This window comes from Macaca mulatta, chromosome 12 (genome assembly GCF_049350105.2).
Source record: "Macaca mulatta isolate MMU2019108-1 chromosome 12, T2T-MMU8v2.0, whole genome shotgun sequence".
NCBI classification, from domain to species: domain Eukaryota; kingdom Metazoa; phylum Chordata; class Mammalia; order Primates; family Cercopithecidae; genus Macaca; species Macaca mulatta.
In genome coordinates, this window is record NC_133417.1 from 128,163,904 (window position 1) to 128,183,013 (window position 19,110).

Sequence of the window (19,110 nt, forward strand, 5' to 3'; positions counted from 1 at the left end):
GTTTACCATCACTGCTGAAACACTCATAAAAAGTTCCAAATTCCTGGTCCAAGGAAAGAGCAAAAGCCTGACTCACATAAATAAACAACTAAATGTTGCAAGTTTAAGGAACTTTTTTGTTGAAGTCCAGGAGTCTTTGGATGGTTCGAGTTCACTCTACTGCCTGTTTCTTTGTTTTCATAATAGGAACATCTCCCACAGCCTTTAGTAGGATGTCATATTTTTCTTGATGTTGCCACCAGGATCCTATGTCCCCAGGGAAACTACAGTGGAATAAGGGGGCTCCGAAGTGGCTGTTTTTGGGAGGAGACCTCTGTAAGTCCTTTGCTGCCAGCAGCAGTTAAGGCAGGTAGCTGTGACATGGTCTTTAGCTTCTGCCATCTTGTTAGGTCCCAGCTGAGATTTTGGAAAGGATTGTTCAGGGGTGGTAAGGGCTCAAACAGTCCTGCCTCAGCCTCACGACGAGCCACAGAATCTGGCTAATTTTTTTATTTTTAAATTTTTTTTCAGACAGAGTCTTGCTTTCTTGCCCAAGCTGGAGTGCAGTGGCCTGATCACAGCTCATTGCAGCCTCGATCTCCCTAGGCTGAGGTGATCCTCCCACCTCAGTCTCCCGAGTAGCTGGGACTACAAGTGTGCACCACCACACCCTGCTAATTTTTCTCTTTTTTGTAGAGATGAGGTTTTACTATGTTGCCCAGGCTGGTCTTGAACTCCTGGGCTCAAGCAATCCGCCTGCCTTGGCCTCCCAAAGTGCTGAGATTACAGGCATGAGCCACCATGTCTGGCCACGATATTATTTTTAATTCAAAAACAAATATGCAAAATTAAATTTTAGAGAACTTAGTTGGATAACATCTTTCTCCTGGGTTATTAGGGTATGTTTATTCTTTGCAACTCTGTTCTGGGTGTAGCAAGACCATTTGTTTTCATTTTGCCATTTTCCTGTACAGAAAGCTTTAATGTCTCCCCATGACCTTTATGGCAAAAACCAAATTCCCTCGACCGGTCCGGTCTTTGGATTACTACACAATATATTGTCAAAGAAAACAGCCTGGAATGATGAACAGAGCCTGGGGCTCAGTTGGAGTCCTGAGTTCTCACCAGCTGTGCATGAGCAAGTTTGGAGGCGTTCCTTAACTTGTAAAATCGATTTGGAGTTTTAGTATGCATGATTTCCTTTAGTTCTTTTTTTTTTTTTCCCCAGAGTGCTAGAATTCAGTCTTTTAGTTCTTTGAACGTATTTATAATAGCTACTTTGATGTCTTGTCTACTAAGTCTGACATCTGGGCCTTCAAGGACAATTTCTGCTGCCTGCTTTTTCCTTCTTTCCGTGTGTCATACTTTCCTGTCTATTTGCATGCCTCATGATTTTGTGGTGTAAACTGGGCATTTTAGATGGTATTTTGTAGCAACTCAGAATACCGATTTTCCCTCCCCTCTTCCAGGGCTGCTGCTTGTTGTGTTGTTTCCTTATTTGTTTACTGATGTGGCTGAACTATTACACTGAGGTTTGTTTATTCTGCCCAGTGTACCCTCTGATGTTTCTCCTCAAGAGGGCACATTTGGGCACACACATAGTCACCCTGGACTGCCCTTCTTGAGAGATGGTAGCCGATTTTCAGCAGGGCTTTCTTTAACTCTCAGATCTCCTTGTTAAGCTTCTGCTTTCATGGGTATCACCACCCAGCAATTATTCTTCACTAATTGCTAACTGATTGCTTTATTGTTTTGGACAAAGCTCTGCCCATAAATTTCCCCACTTGTGATCCAATTAAATTCAGATGCCCTTTGTGTACGGTTGTGTTTGAGGGCAGTCTTTGAGGCTTGTCATGTCAAGGAGGAGGGTTCTTAGGTATCTCTTTCCCTGGCTCTTTGTGAAACTTCTACAGTGGTTGGTTAGTCTTTCACTTGGTGCTGTCACAGAACTACCAGCCTCGTTTTTTTTTTTTTTTTTTTTTTCTTTTTTAAATGGAGTCTTGCTCTGTTGCCAGGCTGGAGTGCAGTGGCGCGATCTCTCCTCACTGCGGTCTCCACCTCCCGGGTTCAAGTGATTCTCCTGCCTCAGCCTCCCGAGTGGCTGGGACTACAGGCATGTACCATCACGCCCAGCTAATTTTTGTATTTTTAATAGAGATGGGGTTTCACCATGTTGGCCAGGCTGGTCTCGATCTCCTGACTTTGTGTTCCGCCCGCCTTGGCCTCCTAAATTACTGGGCAGCCTCATCTTAATTGCTGACCCCCAAAGTCTGTGTTGTTTTTGACAGTGCCATTAGGCATGAACTTCTCCATTCTTTGTTCAAATATAGTCAGTCTTAGAAGTTGCTAAGGGGCTCTGTGGTCTTACAGCTTGCTTCTCTAGTCTGTGCAGAACCTTTGTGCCACTGTTCTGGAGCTGGGGCTGGGGACAGCAGCTTGATTTTCTTATAGTTACATCTGTTCTGTGAGTGGTCTACTAGGCCATCAGTGTACCCATCAGTCTTCTCTGTTTGGAACTTCTTTGCCTGCATGGAACCTCTGCCTTACAAGAGGTGAGGCATAGATGATCTGTGCTCGGTGTCCTTGGCCTGCTGCACCTGGGGTAGAGCTTCTGCCCTAAGAGTGGGGACTGGATGAAAGAGAAAGGATTCTTTAGTTCTCTCATCTATCTACACTTGCCTGGAATAGAGTTTCTGCAACACAGAGCTAGGGGTAGGAGGTGAAAAACACTGGCTGCTTCCATCACTTGTTAAGAAATTGTAGTCCTGGATTTGGAGCTGGGTAGGGTAACTAGTTACTAGTTTGCTTCAATTTTGTTTCTTCAAGAATGATGGCCGGATGCGGTGGCTCACACCTGTAATCCCAGCACTTTGGGAGGCCGAGGTGGGGAGAATTCCTTGAAACGAGGAGTTTGAGACTAGCTGGGGCAGCATCATGAGACCCTGTCTCTACAAAAAAATTTTGAAAAATTAGCTGAGTGTGGTCACACATGCCTGTAGTCCCGGAGGAGAGAGAATCGCTTGAGTCCAGGAGTTTGAGGCTGCAGTGAACTATAATCTGGTACTGTACTCTATCCTGGGTGAGATCTTGTCTTTTAAAAAAAAAAAAAAAGGTATTATTACCCACCTGCCACACAATGGCTGTCCCCTCTGCCCAGAGTGCTCTTTCTTTCCCAAATAGGCACAGGGTACACTCTCTCTTCCTTATGAGTCTGTTCAGATGTCACTTACCTCTAGCACCTCTCCAACGTTGCCCCAGTCACTTTCTATTTTCCTTAGCTGGGTTTATTTTCCTCATAACATTTATCACCACCTGGCATGTACACATGCATGCATACATATGTATTTGCTTGTCTACCTCTCCCAGTGAACGTGTAGGTTGCATGAGAGCAGGAACTTAGGCCGTTTTGTTTACTGTTACGTTCGCAGTGCTTAGAACGATATCTAACATAGTGGATTTTCAACAAATCTGATGAATGCAAGGTACAGAATGACCAAAGTATACTGCTTTCCTGCGTCATAGTTTAACCTAACTTGAAAATTATTTGTAGAGCCATTGTGGAAAATGAATTTTTTGTGTTTGCAAACTCCAGTTGCTTGTTGCTGACTTGAGTGAGAAGGGGGTTCACAGGGATGGAATGTGGCGATTGTTTGGCAGTGGCTGCTGGGGCTGTGAGAGAGGATGGATGTGTCGTATTTGTAAAGTACTTGTCATCCCTAATGCAGTGAGATGCTAAAGCACAGGAAATGGGTAAATTTTTGGTCTTCCCCCAACCCTCTTTCTGACTAAAAGTACTGGGAAATGTTTGTGGATACTTTTTTGGTTAGAATGGCCATCTGTCTACAGTATGATGTGGAAACTTTTCTTGTAATTCCGTTGTTAATAGATACTGTACAAATGAGTCTCTTAGAAATATCAAGACATTGTAGGGGACCAGTATAGTAGCTGCTGTCTGATAGAAAAAAAAAAAAATCTTCATTTGCTGATGTAACTTTTCTTTAAATTACTTAAAAATGATTTTGAACTAACGCCTTTCTTTTTCTTCCTTCTAGATTCTCGCTGAAGTCTGTTAATTCTTTTTGAGTACTTATGAATAACCACGTGTCTTCAAAACCATCTACCATGAAGCTAAAACATACCATCAACCCTATTCTTTTATATTTTATACATTTTCTAATATCACTTTATACTATTTTAACATACATTCCATTTTATTTTTTCTCTGAGTCAAGACAAGAAAAATCAAACCAAATTAAAGCAAAGCCTGTAAATTCAAAACCTGATTCTGCATACAGATCTGTGAATAGTTTGGATGGTTTGGCTTCAGTATTATACCCTGGATGTGATACTCTAGATAAAGTTTTTACATATGCAAAAAACAAGTTTAAGAACAAAAGACTCTTGGGAACACGTGAAGTTTTAAATGAGGAAGACGAAGTACAACCAAATGGAAAAATTTTTAAAAAGGTAAGGTGATCTTTCATTGCCTTTGAATTCTTTCTGAACAAAAATATCCTATTACAAATGAAGTAAAGGGCAGGCACAGCCTGCTTCCATTAGAATTTGCTGTTGAAGGAGAAACAGTGTAGGAAGGGGGCTAGACTGCCTTCTGATTTCTTCCTGTACTTACCAGCACTGATACGTTCTGAGTTTTCAGAAGGGCATCGCGACCCACTGGTGTGGAGCTCTTCTCCAATGTCTACCAGGGTTTGGAACGTCTAGGGCAGTTTTGGATATGAAACCATACTCCCTGTCTCTAGAGCAGCTGGGTGCTGGAAGTGGCTCCAGGTTTTAGGGTGGGGTCTGCTGTGTTAAATGTGGTTAAATGTGGCTTAGATGTGGGTTGCAGTGAGTGCTTCATGTCTTTGTACTTTGGTTGTGGCAATTGCATGGTTCTTAAAACATTTCTTTTCAGAAATATGGAGAAACCTGCCATTGTTGGTTTGAAACAACGGGCAAGATGTTCTTAGAGGCAGTGTAACAGCAATTAAGAGCCTGGACTCCAGACCCAGACTATAGGTCTGAATCTTGGCTTTGCTGCTTACTAGCTTTCTGACCCTGGAAAAGTAGTTTAACTAATTTGCCTCAGTTTCTTTTTCTGTAATATGAAGATAGTGATCATTACTGACACTCAAGAGCCAAGCTGTTCTAACAGCTTTACGTATATCATCTTAAGACTCACAGTTACCCTATGAGTTAGTTATTGTTATCTTCACCTTACAGATGACAGCATTGAGGCACAGATAGTTGAGGTAACCTACCCCAAGGACACTACAGCTAGTGAAGCTGGGACTGGAATTCAGGCCTTCTGGCTCCAGAACTCATACCCTCCATTCTTCACTGATCACAGCTTTCAGGCTTCTTGTGAGGATTGAGTGTGTGTATGTACCTGCAATGTGCTTAGAACAACAGTTTGTGGCACTTAATGTAAATGCTCTAGCCTTTATTATTGCATTACTATTATCTTGAGAATTCAATGAGGAAAATTACAGTAGAAAATTCAATGAGGAAAATTAGATCATGGAATAGTGTAGTGCTTCACTGGTAGTATAGAAATGGCCTGAGAATGCTGTTTATGAACTTGGATATGTGACTTTCCTTAAGCAGTTCTTGAAACTCTAGTGTTAAAAATTGAAGATAAAGTATTTTTTAGAGGGGGTATAGTGATGTGTAGTTGGTTGATAACTGGGTTAGTTAATAGGTTTAATATCTTTTAACCATTTCCAGCTACCTTGATCTCCAACTGCCTGTTTTTCTGTCAGTTACAAGGAAACCATCAGATCTTGAAGGAGAGTCCAAATAACTCAAATAACTGCAACTATGGAATGAAAAACTCAGAACTCCTCTTTTACTGGAGGGCCAGAGGGATGTTGCTTAGCCTCCTCCGTATGGCCCATTAATTTTGCCACTTCTACAAGTTTCATACATCATTTTCCTCAAAACATGAAGGAGATGCCAAGCAAGTTGATGTCAGTAATTCCTAGAAACTAAAAACATTTTAACTCGATAACAGAATCTGTAAATTTCCTCACCTTTAAATAGAGTAGTTGTATATCTTACTTTATCGGAAGCAGTCCTGATTTATACTTGTTGCTGTGACATTAACAATGCCCCCTTACGGTCTCAAAAGTGCCCTAGTTTGGATAGTTATATGGTCACCTTACTTTTAAGGCATATTCCCTATTTCTTTTGCAGACTTAGAAAAAACTGAGTTTGTTTTCTGTTTAAGATCTCGCTGAAGTTAATAGCACATTTCTAGAAATTGAAATCATGAGTTAAGCATGTTCAATTTTTCTTCTCTAGCCTATGTATTGTAATTTGCAAAACGTTTTATCATAGTGAAGTTTGCTTTTGTCATATTTAGCACGGCTCTTTTTTTTTTTGAGATGGAATTTTACTCTTGTTGTCCAGGCTGGAGTGCAGTGGCACCATCTCAGCTCACTGCAACCTCCACCTCCTGGGTTCAAGTGAATCTCCTGCCTCAGCCTCCTGAGTCGTTGGGATTACAGGCATGTGCCACCACGTCCGGCTAATTTTGTATTTTTAGTAGAGACGGTTTCTCCATGTTGGTCAAGCTGGTCTCAAACTCCCAACCTCAGGCGATCCGCCCACCTCGGCCTCCCAAAGTGCTGGGATTACAGGCATGAGCCACCGTGCCCGAACAGCACTTCTTTTTATGGCACACTGTTCTTGAGTCTGTGTTTGAGAAATCGGGTAGTTATGAGAAGGTACTGAAAACAGTACATTTTTATGTGCAAAAGTTTCCTACTTTTCTATCTGCTTATAGATTCATTTTTTGGTCTTTGATATGCTATTTGAATGCAAAGGTTAGATTCTCTTTTAGTCTAAGCATATTATTTTTCAGGAAGCTTAGTTTTTCTCCAGTATCCCACACATACTTTATTCATTTTATGTGGCTAGTATTGTCTTTCAGTCGTCATTCAGTATGTGCAGCAGCAAACTAGTTCTCAATTGTGTAAAAAGAAGAGACGCTTATGTGGTGAATTCATATTTCTTCCTAATTCATGTGTCATTAAACTGGACAAAATAAAATCCTTCAGCTATGATAGTTCTTCCCTAAATGTGCGTGTGTAAGTGTATGTGGCTCTTTCCTGCTTGTCTTGACCATAGTGCCTTTGTATTCGTTCATTATTCAACAAAGCATGAAGTATTTGAACTCATAAAAGGTAGGAAGTGAGACAGATTGGTTTTTAGCAATTTTTTTTTTGTCTATAGTTCATTACTGTGAAGTTTTATTTAGTATAGGAGGTTCTGAATTTCTATATGTCAGATCTGCCTGCTAGCATTTGCTATGAAATTGGCATTTGTGGTTCATCAGACTTTGTTCAGAAGGCTATGTCTAGACTCTGACTTGGGAACATGTTATAGTTTTCTTTAGGGTCATTGGGAAAGTAGAATTAATTTTTAGGTTTTGCATATAATAAATGAAACAAGTACTTTTTCTTGGCCATACTCAAGAAGAAAGTGTGCAGTATCGCTGGTTAGCTGAGGCTTAGTTTCAGTTTATTCTGTGTTGCAGCTGTGGCAGTGATCTGCAGACTGCAGAGTGGGTATCTCAGCTGCATGTTAAACATGTTAGGCTCTTTTTTTGTTTTCCCCTCTCTTGGTTTCTTGTTACATCCATTGCATTGCGTCAGTAGCAGCATCTGCCTAGCATGTTGAGAAGGGGAACTTTCACAACCGATGGGTTAAGCTGTGTACTTTCTGCCATTAATGCCTGCTGGCTGATCAAGCTCAGTGGAGTGTATCTTCATTAAATAGTTTCCATATTTGAAGATCATCTTCAACTGGAAAAGAAAACGAATGGAGTAGCAATATTTAAAATAGTTTTTGAGGAAGATTTTTGGGGATTAACCCCAGAATGTTGTATCTGATATGGTTGAAGGAAAGATGCACAAGCCTTATTTCAAATTAATGAACTTTGAAGCTTTGTTTCCATCTTATCCCAACAGTCTATTTTGAGGTCCTGAGGGGAGGATGAGCGGACGAAAAAAGACAGTGGCAATGACCCTGCTCTCATTGTGTCCAGGATAGAGTAGCCACCAGCTTCACTGCGACCAGATTCTTCTGGGGGGGACAGAAAAACAAAAGGCACTTGGTTGCTTGGCAGGCCTTTTCAGGCTCTTTTTAAGTTTCATATGGTTTTATAAAACTGTAGCAGAGTTAAGAGCTGGAACCTGTGTCAGCATCACCTGATTCCAGTGTTCCCAGCAGTAAATGCATTGCACTAACATCAATCTTGAAATGAACAGTGAAATGATTTCAGAACAACTTTAAAATACATGTATACCTGAAATAGAACAAAGCTGCAAAGACTAAAAATAGAAACAGAAAAGAGTACAGCTGGCTCATATACTTTGTGAGCTATCAGAAACACTTAATTTTTTCTTAGGTATTTTACAAAAATAAGAAGAGAATGAGGGATTATGTAATAATGGTACTTAGAGAAGACTTCACTGATATTCCTTCTAAATTGATCCAAAAAGATAATAGAAACACTCATTTATGTCCTTGTAAGTTGACTTACTTTTCTTTTCCTCTTTCTTAATGCCATCTTTTGTGTTATTTCTTACTCTAGTCACATTTTTTACCCTGTTTGTGTATGTGTATAATATTTATTTTCTGATTTATTAGGACATTTGCATCATGCTGTATGTAACAAATTATGGTCACTCTCTTGGCTGGGATTTGTAGGCTGGCTATTATGTTACTCTTCTCTTAGTTTCCCCATCCAAACTGTCCCTCTCCTTTCATCCTGTTTATTAAAGGCACTACTGCATACCAAATTGTTGAAGCCAAAACATCAGGGGTGTCTGATTTACATCTCTTACAGCCTCCTCCCGCCTTTTTTTTTAGCAGGCCTCCTTGCTTCCACACTTGCCCCCAACTATAGTTCTCTCACACACAGCATAAAAAGGATTTTTTTTGTTAATCAGGCCATCTTACTCACCTGCTTAATAAGACCCCGACTTCTTTCTATAGTGCAGTGGAAACATTGTGATTTTATGGTTAGTCTCTGGAATGAGTTTGCCTGGGTTCATATTCTAGTCCCATCACTTATTAGTTACATGATTTTGAACAGGTTATATTTACTCTACATCTCCGTATTCTCATGTGTAAAATAGGGATAATAATAGTAACAGTTTTTTACAGGTATGATTAAGAGTTTAGTAAGTTAACACTTGCAATGTCCTTAGCATGTAGTAAGCACTAATAAAGGTTAGTTACCCTCATTATCATTATCATGATTATTACAACCATCCAGATCTCTTGAATATTTTTACTCTATGGCTCCCCTCAGACTAATTTTTTCACCGTGATCTTCAGTTGCAGAGAGAATGGTTAAATGAAGCCAGGGGTAGTGTACTGAAGAAGACAGGAGCGTGTGTAATTTTGAAATATTTCTAAATAGTGAAAGTAAAACAAGTCCTAGTGCTTAAAGAGGTTTTCGATATGAGACAAGATTACCACCTGTAAGTAGAGAAGGAAGGGTGGAAGGGGTGTGTGTGTGTGTGTGTGTGTGTGTGTGTGTGTGTATTTTAAGACAGAGTCTCACTCTTGCCCAGGCTGGAGTACAGTGGTATGATCACAGCTCTCTGCAGCCTTGAGTTCCTGGGGTCAGGTGATCCTTTTGCCTCAGCCTTCTAGGTAGTTGGGACAACAGGCATGTACTGCACGCCTGGCTAATTTTACATTTTTTTTAGACATGGGATCTTGCTGTGTTGCCCAGGCTGGTCTCAAATTCCTGGCCTCAAATGAGTCACCTGTCTCAGCCTTCCAAAGTGTTGGGATTACAGGCATGAGCCACTGCACCTGCCCAGAGGAGGCTATTTGAATAGAGAGAAAGTTTCAGAGGTATTTCAGAGGGTGAGAAAACGAATAGACCCAGGGATGTATGATAGGATTGCTTCAGGGTGTGGAGGTCCTGGATTAAAGGTTGGCTGTTCTGCAGCAGTGTTCAATGATATTGGCAAGGAATAAATAGTTTAATCTTGTCTTGGGCTAGCCATAGGGACAAAGTTAGGATTAGAAACTTTTCCAGCACAAATCAGATAAAATATAGAGTGGGTAGTGTCCTCTAAATGAAATATTTATGAAAAACATAATTACTAGATGATTCCGTGGTTGAAAGAATTAAAATCATGAGCTTCAGATTTTTCCATTTTATTTTTTACATATGTGGAAATCTTCACGCTCATTTGATTCCTTTGCCACATGGTGGCATCATTGCATGAGTTTACATATTTGGATTATACATCAAACGCCTTTTCAGAACACACCTAGTCTTTGAAATTTAGAAATCCTGTCATTTACATGCTAGAATCTGGAAGGTAGTGCATTCTTAACCTTTAGAGTGTAACATTCTTAATAATTGTAATCCAGTTCCTGCACGTTTTGGCCAAGTTCTCATCTGTCTTCTCACCCCCACAGAGCTCCTTTTGAAGTCATTGGAGCTCCCTGTGCTGAGCATTTCATGGGGGTGAAGAGCAAGGTGAGAGTTTGGGGCCAGTAAAGTAAATAAGTATCATCTTAAATGCAGTTGCTTTATCCATCAAAATAAACATTTATTTCTTAAATACATAATTGCATGGGACACTAGATGGCAGCATTTATCCTTTTCCATTTTTATCTTTATCCAGCCTCTTCTAGAAATTTCTTAAATGTTTATATTGATAAAATGAACATGGTCAGATGATTTTAAGGTGTTTGAGATGTATGTTACTGACACAGCCGTGTTTGGGAATTAATCACCTATATGTTTTTGCAGAGAGAGGAACTTTTTATACAATCTGTATGTAATTAAGGATTTTATACAATCTATATGTAGGGTTTTGTCTAAGTTGAGGAAACTTTCTAAAGACAATATGTTAAAAAACTTTAAAAGGGAGTTTTTACTAGTGCATATTTGATATTACCAGCACTTTTGATAAACAGATAAAATATTGAAAGCCTGGTGGTGCCAGTAAGCATTTAAGGCTTGAACAGAGGGACTTTGAATAATATAACTAGTCCACCTGGTTGTGTAAACAGAAACTTGTTTACTTTGCTTTTGCTTATCCAGAGTTTGATACTGCAGTTCAAGTTCAACAATCATAAAGATTTCTGTTAGCTTGGGTAGAGAAAGTTTCTGTGAATCATATTGTACCATCTGATACTGACATTTAGGAATTCCTGAATAGAGAGAAATTAAAATTTTGGCATCTGTGGTACTTGGTACTAGGCTAAATATTAAGTTAACACCTAAATCATTTAAATAGATGAAATTTGTAAGTAGACGATTAGTATATGACCATTTGGCCAGGCAGTTGACTTTTAGGATCCTATCAAACTCTCAATATTTTTGAAAACCAAAAATAAAGCCAAAAACCCCCCAGTTACAGTATAAGATTTAAGTTGTATAGAAGATGTCACAAAATAGCTCATTTTTAAAATGTATTTTTCACTCAAACTCAATCTCTAGCTTTTTATTCAAAAAATAATTCTATGCAAACAACTTTCTGGTTCATCATAACATTTGGACGATATTCTGGTTTCTTTTTGTAAATTATTATTTTGATTACATTAAAGGGTATTTGTCTTTTGTTTTGTCAGGTTATTCTTGGACAGTATAATTGGCTCTCCTATGAAGATGTCTTCGTTCGAGCCTTGAATTTTGGGAATGGCTTACAGATGTTGGGCCAGAAACCAAAGACCAACATCGCCATCTTCTGTGAGACCAGGGCCGAGTGGATGATAGCTGCACAGGCGTGTTTTATGTATAATTTTCAGCGTATGTAGACTTTCTTACCTCTGGAAAAATGAACTAACAGATATTTATTGAAATACTTTACTCTGAAGAGGTTAAAATTCTGATGTTAATTTTCACCCAGTGTCCGGTTAGTGGAGAACTCTGTTGTGACTTGGAATTCTTGGTGTATTTTGGAAAATAAATCAATTATATGACAAATTGTACCAATGAATGTTGCAGTGAGGCTTGCACCTCTTAATAGGAGACTTTCAGGGTCTTGAGAACTAGACCTACACTTAGGGGCCATTGTTCCAATACCGTTTCTCAGGAATCCTCTTTAGAAGTTACTGTCGTTTTGTTCTGTCATCTCTATCAGTAACAACAGTTGACCTCCAAAACGCTTCCATACTGAAACCTGGTGAACTTCAAGGTGCTGGGTTAAACAATAGAGTTTTCATATTGTAGTTATTTGAGTGGTAATTGTGGTGGCTCAGTCTGTGAGATAGTTCTGGAAGTGTAAGTTCAGAGGTCTGGGTGCCAAAATGTGACGGTAATTTGTGGATGTTTAGTCTCATCTTTCAGATGAAACAAAATACACTTTCACCAGATTTCTTGCTGTAAATTCCTCCACTTTTTTTTTTTCCTTTTTTGAGATGGAGTCTCGCTCTGTCACCAGGCTGGAGTGCAGTGGTGCAATCTCAGTTTACTGCAGCCTCTGCCTCCCGGGTTCAAGCAATTCTCCTCCCTCACCTTCCCGAGTAGCTGGGACTACAGGCGCATACTGCCACACCCGGCTAATTTTTTGTATTTTTAGTAGAGATGGAGTTTCACCATGTTGGCCAGGATGGTCTTGATCTCCTGACCTCGTGATCTGCCCGCCTCGGCCTCCCAAAGTGCTGGAATTATAAGCGTGAGCCACCGCGCCTGGCCTCCTCCACTTTTTCTTTTAAACAAACATTCCATTTTTGTTTTCACAGGTTTGGATTTACATTGTTTCTTTTGAGGAGCTTTAAAAGAATTATTTTCAAAGTCATTTTTTGTATCTTTTTTTTGAGTTAGGCAGAAAGTAAATAAAAATCTACATTATTCATGTTATGTAATTTCAGCATTTCTGACGATGTTTGTCTTTAGATATTTTTGCTTGAGAATAAACGCTACTGCCACTTGTTTGTGCTCTTGACATACACTGTAAATCTGACATTCAGTGTGTCATCCTATTTGTATATGTTCTTTTTCACATTATAGAACCAAGTGGTCAATAATTAAGAGTTTGAAGTTTTAGAAATCAGTTATAATTTCTTCACAATATGGTAGTCCCATAGTAACATTTGTAAGTGAAACAAAATAAAAATTTAAATATCTTCATCTTTAAAAATTGGAAATCTTGGGGCATTTAGGGAAGGATGAGTAGGTGTAATGTTGATTAGTATGATAAGATAACTTTAAAAAGCATAACACTTATAAACTATGGATTTAACAGTTTAGGGCTCCCAATATTTTATTATGATTCATCTCTCCATTCAGAGACTTTATATAGAGTTAAATGTTTTAATATTTGACTGGCTGCTTCTTTTCCTTTTAGTTGTTACATTATATGCTACTCTAGGAGGTCCAGCCATTGTTCATGGATTAAATGAAACAGAGGTGACCAACATCATTACTAGTAAAGAGCTCTTACAAACAAAGTTGAAGGTGAGGACTCTAGTTACTAACTGTCTGATATTTTAGAATTTTCAGTGTCATGAGCCCTATTATTGATACTTAGTTCTTTTATGACTTTTGAGTCCTTAATCTTTGTGGAATTTTATGAATATCATACTTTATTTTTTCCTTTAGAAAATAAAAAGTAGATTTTGCATATATTCATGTGTAAGTAATCCAGAGTTATAAATTGTTAAGATACTTATGTTTAAATTGAAGAAATTATGACTACTTTTTCTTTTATTGTGCTCATCTATTTTCTAGTTTACTTGTAGTAAATTTGTAGTTTTGATGGGTTATATTTTAAACTAGTAATTTTTATTTTACTTCTGAAGCATTAAGTAACTACAAGTTTTTAGAATTGTTTGAAAATTAAAAAGGGAGCCTTTTAATGAAATTACAGTAAAAAGAGGTTTCTTTGGTCTCTAGACAACTCCCAGAAATATCTGGGCTGCTATTTTCTTTTTGAACAAGTTTACATGTGAATTTTCTCCTCCTTCCCCCATATATTTTTATGTAGTCTCTTGAAAATATGAGGGGCTTCTGGTTTCTCTACAGTTCAGGCAACATGTGTTTACATGCCCATTTTGTAAGGCAGTACCGTTCTTGATCAGGGTTTTACCAAAGGCCAGGGGTACACACAGTGAATCTAATGCTGTGAAATAATTTAAATTCAGACCAATACTTACCCATCTGTAAAAAGTGATATTATGCCAGGGTACCCTTTCTTCTTACTTTTTTGAGGCAAGAAGTTACTTAACAATTCACTGAATATGGTAAACTACTTTGCTTATTTGCTAAACTGCTTGAAAAATAATGAACACGATGAATGTTGTTGTATTTCTAGGATATAGTTTCTCTGGTCCCACGCCTGCGGCACATCATCACTGTTGATGGAAAGCCACCAACCTGGTCCGAGTTCCCCAAGGGGGTCATTGTGCATACCATGGCTGCAGTGGAGGCCCTGGGAGCCAAGGCCAGCATGGGTATGTTACACTTTTCTGATTCCTTACGTGTGCTTTCTGGTGACCACATTCTCCAGAATTATGCCAAAGTTTTGATCCTGAGGTTAGCTCAAATGACACATCAGTTTTCTAACATCAGTTAGGAAAACAGGTCCCTCTAGGTACACTTGAGTCTTTAAAGAAAGTTTTAAGAAAAAAATATAAACATTAATTATTCATGTTTTACAAGTAGTATTTATTTGAAATTTAAAATATTTTACATTATTCAATTTTTTTCATTCCCTTTTTATGATAGTTTTGGGTGGTTTTAAATTTAGTTTATAAATAATACCATTAATCTTGTCCTATGTGAATTACCTGTAAGTAGTTTTAACAGAATGGCTAAACCTGGAGGCCTCCTTTTACTCCCTGCTCCAGTTCTTCCCTTTCCTGGGATGACAACCTTACCCTCCAGCTAGCACAATTAGGCATGGTGACTCTAGAAGTTCTACTCTCAAAAAAGTGTCAGAAGATGTTAGCTAGTATACTAGTGTTTACAGATACTGCAAAAGCTGCTGGGATGCTGGAACTGTATTTCCTCTGTAGTTGGAAACAGTAATTAATTAGATATAAGCATTCACTTAGCTCAAATTTTAGGCACCTGGAATTTGAGTGGTAGTGGGATATTTAGATGCAGATATATTGTGGACAGTGGTGTGTACAAGTCTAGTACTTGAGTTATGTTTGGAGTTAGAGATTTGGAAGCTGGAAGCGGTTTGGCTTTAATTATAGCTGTGGGAGTAGGGAGTGAGGTCACCAACAGGGAATGGTGGCTTCAAAGGGTACCAAGGACTAGTCAGAAAGGAAAGAAGAAACTATTTAGTAGTATGTGGTTCCTGGAAGCCAAGGGAAAGGAGATCTTGGTGAGTCATCAGCAGGATCAGGGGCTGCATGCAGAGGTCAGATGACACAAGGATGGTAGTTTCCAAGAAGTGGTGGTGTTGGAGAAGGGTGCTGTGGATTGAAGGAGTGAAGGGCTGATTTGGAAGTAAAGACTTTCAAGTGTAAATATTATTTAAGAAATATATCTTGACTGACAGGAGAGGAAGGGTATTCTATTAGGAGTACGTTTAAATAATTTTTTCACACTCATTTAGAAGTCCACATGTAGAGTATTTCTGGGAGTGGTTCAGATGTATCAACAATGCCAACCACGACCTATTTCTCTTTGTTCTTCTGCTGTGCCACCTCTATAACTTGTCAGCTATTGTCCTTAGGCTCGTAGTCTTCTGATTTCAAATGGTTCACATTGTCTTTTAATGCAGGACTCTGGGTGTAACCAAGTTAGTCAGCACTCTGAAGCAGTGAATGATTTTTAGCAAACACCTAGATACTCTAGTCTAAGCTACCTTTATTTCTTAGTTGAATTACTGGGATAATCTTGTCTCCCTGATACTTTTTTTGCCTTTCTAAAGTTAGCCACACAGCAGCCAAAGTGATCTTTTTTTCACAGATAATAACATATTCTTGTTCAAAACAACATTGCTTTACATCCAGAACGTACTCCAGAGTTCTTCCCATGGCCTTTGAGGTCCTATGTGTGGTCCCTGCTAGCCACTTGACCGTTGTTTCTTGCCACTCTTCCTCTTGCTCACTCTGTTCCAGCCACACTCCTTGCTGGTCTTTAGATATGCTGAGCACATTCCTACCTTTGGGTCTTTGCATTTCCTTATTTTCTTCTAATTAGAACATTCTTCTCCCAGTTCCAGGGTTTTCATGGCTCCCTTCCTCACTTTATTCAGGCCTTTGCTAAAGTAAACTCTACAGAGACGCTGTCTAGACTTTTCCATCCAAATAGCATCTATTGTCGTCTTCTCACCTTGTCTTGCAGGAAAACTTGCTATGAAGTTTTCTTCATAGGTTAATCTGTTTGTATATCCCGATAGAATATATCTCCCATAAGTGCAGGGACTTGATCTATTTTGTTGATCTCAGTATAATTAATATTTGTTGAATTGAGTTAACTCAATTTGATTGAGTTATTTGATTGAATTGATAATGAAAAGAAATTGTTGATACAGCTGAATCTCATAAAAGCGTATGTGTTTGTTTTTTCTCTTCAATGCAGAAAACCAACCTCATAGCAAACCATTGCCCTCAGATATTGCAGTAATCATGTACACAAGTGGATCCACAGGACTTCCAAAGGGAGTCATGATCTCACATAGTAACATTATTGCTGGTATAACTGGGATGGCAGAAAGGATTCCAGAACTGGGGTATGTCAGAGTAAAGTAACATTGAGTAGTTAAGTATTTATGTCTGTTATAATGTTAGCATTTGTGTCATTTTATTAACATAAGGCTGAATTAGTCCTTCAGAGTCTGTCTGTAGTAGGCATTTCCTTAAAAAATAAAAAAGAAGATTAAAATTAATGGCAAAATAGTTACAGTTGTGAGATTGAAAATATATCGTATAGATACGTTTTAAAAAGTACAGAACTTAACTTTTTATAGTTGTAAATCCTTTAAGTTATTTTAATCAGCTTGTATTTGCCACTGTCGTTGTTTTTATATCTAAATACAATTCAGGTGAACAGGTAATTTAAATTATCCACTCAGTCTTTGTTGAGCTTCACTATTCAGTCTCCGATTTTTCTTGTTAATACAAACTCCAGTGGTAGCAGCGGAAGGTAGAGTGGAGTGGGAAAGAGACTGATGGAAGAAACCAGATGGAAGTTTGAGGGACTGTCAAAGAAACATTGCCAGAGATGCAGTCGGTATTCTGATGACTGATAGGGTACAGTGGTTGGATATTTTTGATGCTTTTATGCACAGAAATTACAAACATACACGCACATACACACATAATTGCTATGGGATTGAACTTGGGGATGGAGAAATGTCTCTTATGTATGCATACATTTCAGAAAAAATTAAGTGCAACAATTTTCTTACAGGTGTTTCTCAGTTGCCGTCTATATTTTGGTTGTGGGGGCAACTCTTGAAGCATATACAAATACATACACATTTTCTATATATTAAGTTCTCATTTATTACATAATCCAATTCCCAGAACAAGAGTCTTATCTGTAAAATTTCTGGCAAATAGCAGTGGGTTGGCAACCCACTAGATGTAAAGACCATTTCCTCCTTGGATGATTTATTCTGTTCTTCAAAAGAACCCTGTATTATTATTTGTTTAAGCCACTCCTGCTTCTGCCTCAGTACTTTTGCTTCAGCAGCGCTTAGAATTCCTGAGTGCTTTTAAGTAGGACTGGAAACAGCACTCCTTCCTGAGCGTGTCTGTCTCCTTGCTTTTAGGTTGAACTGTAATTCTTTTTCCCTAACATCCCCAGCATCTGTCTGTCCTCTCTTCATCTCTTGCTCTCACAAACACACGCACACTTGACCAACAAATTGATGCCTGGGGCCCTTCCATGTGCTTTCAGGCTTGCTCCCATTATAGGGCACTTTTGGCATAGATGGCTCCTGACTTTTGTTTCTGATGCCTCCCTTTTCTTTTAGAGAGGAAGATGTCTACATTGGATATTTGCCTCTGGCCCATGTTCTAGAATTAAGTGCTGAGCTTGTCTGTCTGTCTCACGGATGCCGCATTGGTTACTCTTCACCGCAGACTTTAGCAGATCAGGTAAGTTCAGTGTCTGTGACTTGAAATACTAAAAAATCATAATGAATTTTAATGCGTTTTTTTCAGTCAGTATGACAGTGTATTATGACTGAGCAATGGTTCATTTTAAAATGAACTTTAGCCTTTTAAGTGCTTCTTAGACTATAAGTACATTAAAATAATTTATAATTGACTTTTTGATCTAAGAATACCATTGAATTTTAAAAATAAGGATCACTTTCTATAGATCACTTTTTCTTATTTTATAGTCTTCAAAAATTAAAAAAGGAAGCAAAGGAGATACATCCATGTTGAAACCAACACTGATGGCAGCAGTTCCGGTAAGAAGTGACCCTTATTTAATATTGAGTATTAAAGAAGTGTCACCCGCTACAAGGCATTAGTGCTAGTGAAAAATATATTGTTGACAAGGTAGTTTATGTAGGATTTATTCCTTATTGATTATGAATATTGCCTTAGGTGCTACAGGATTTCTTCAGTTCTGCTTTAGCTTTCTTATTTACTAAGCACTCAACTTAATTTCAGCTTCTATATGTAATTATCAGCTCCTTTCCCTAAATGCCTTCTTGTTAAAATAAAAAATTATTTCCATGACATCTGTTTGTGAATTCATCGACACTTGAAGCCTGTTGAGAGCTAGGAGGGAAAGTGAGAGATCACCTCCTTTTAAGCAAGCTGTATAGTTACCTCCTGAGTCCTCAGGGAAAGTGTGGTCTAAACACCAAACAAAGTGACAGAGAAGCTGGTGCAACTTCGAATGACTTAAGAGGGGCTGTGCGTCCTTACATAATACAGGGGCCTGGGAATAAGTCAAGGGAAATGGGACAGCAGTGATTTTCTGGCTCCTTATAACATAGGCTGAGTTTGTTTGGAAATGATGGGAATTATTGTCAGATACCTAAATGCTTATGTCAAGAATAATTACATAGTTACTTCAAAGTCAAATATAAATAATCAGTAGTTTTATAGTTTCTTTCTATAATTATAGTTTCTTTAGTATCCTACTTAAATTCTTAGTTCACTTAAAAATGACATATAATTTAAAGTTATGGAGGAAACATTATTTTAAGTTATTAAAGTATACTT

General features: G+C 38.5%; 1 protein-coding gene across 2 annotated transcripts in view; it reads left to right on the top strand.

Moving 5' to 3' along the window:
• ACSL3 (acyl-CoA synthetase long chain family member 3) overlaps positions 1–19,110 on the top strand; it is a 77,838-nt gene that overhangs the window by 40,925 nt on the left and 17,803 nt on the right. For both annotated transcript variants that reach the window (XM_001108315.5, XM_015111165.3), the window contains 7 exons: positions 4,032–4,446; positions 11,593–11,770; positions 13,311–13,420; positions 14,277–14,415; positions 16,502–16,652; positions 17,901–18,024; positions 18,273–18,344. In XM_001108315.5, coding sequence (XP_001108315.2) covers positions 4,069–4,446; positions 11,593–11,770; positions 13,311–13,420; positions 14,277–14,415; positions 16,502–16,652; positions 17,901–18,024; positions 18,273–18,344 — 1,152 coding nt within the window. In that variant the 5' untranslated portion in view covers positions 4,032–4,068. The remainder of the gene's footprint in view (positions 1–4,031; positions 4,447–11,592; positions 11,771–13,310; positions 13,421–14,276; positions 14,416–16,501; positions 16,653–17,900; positions 18,025–18,272; positions 18,345–19,110) is intronic.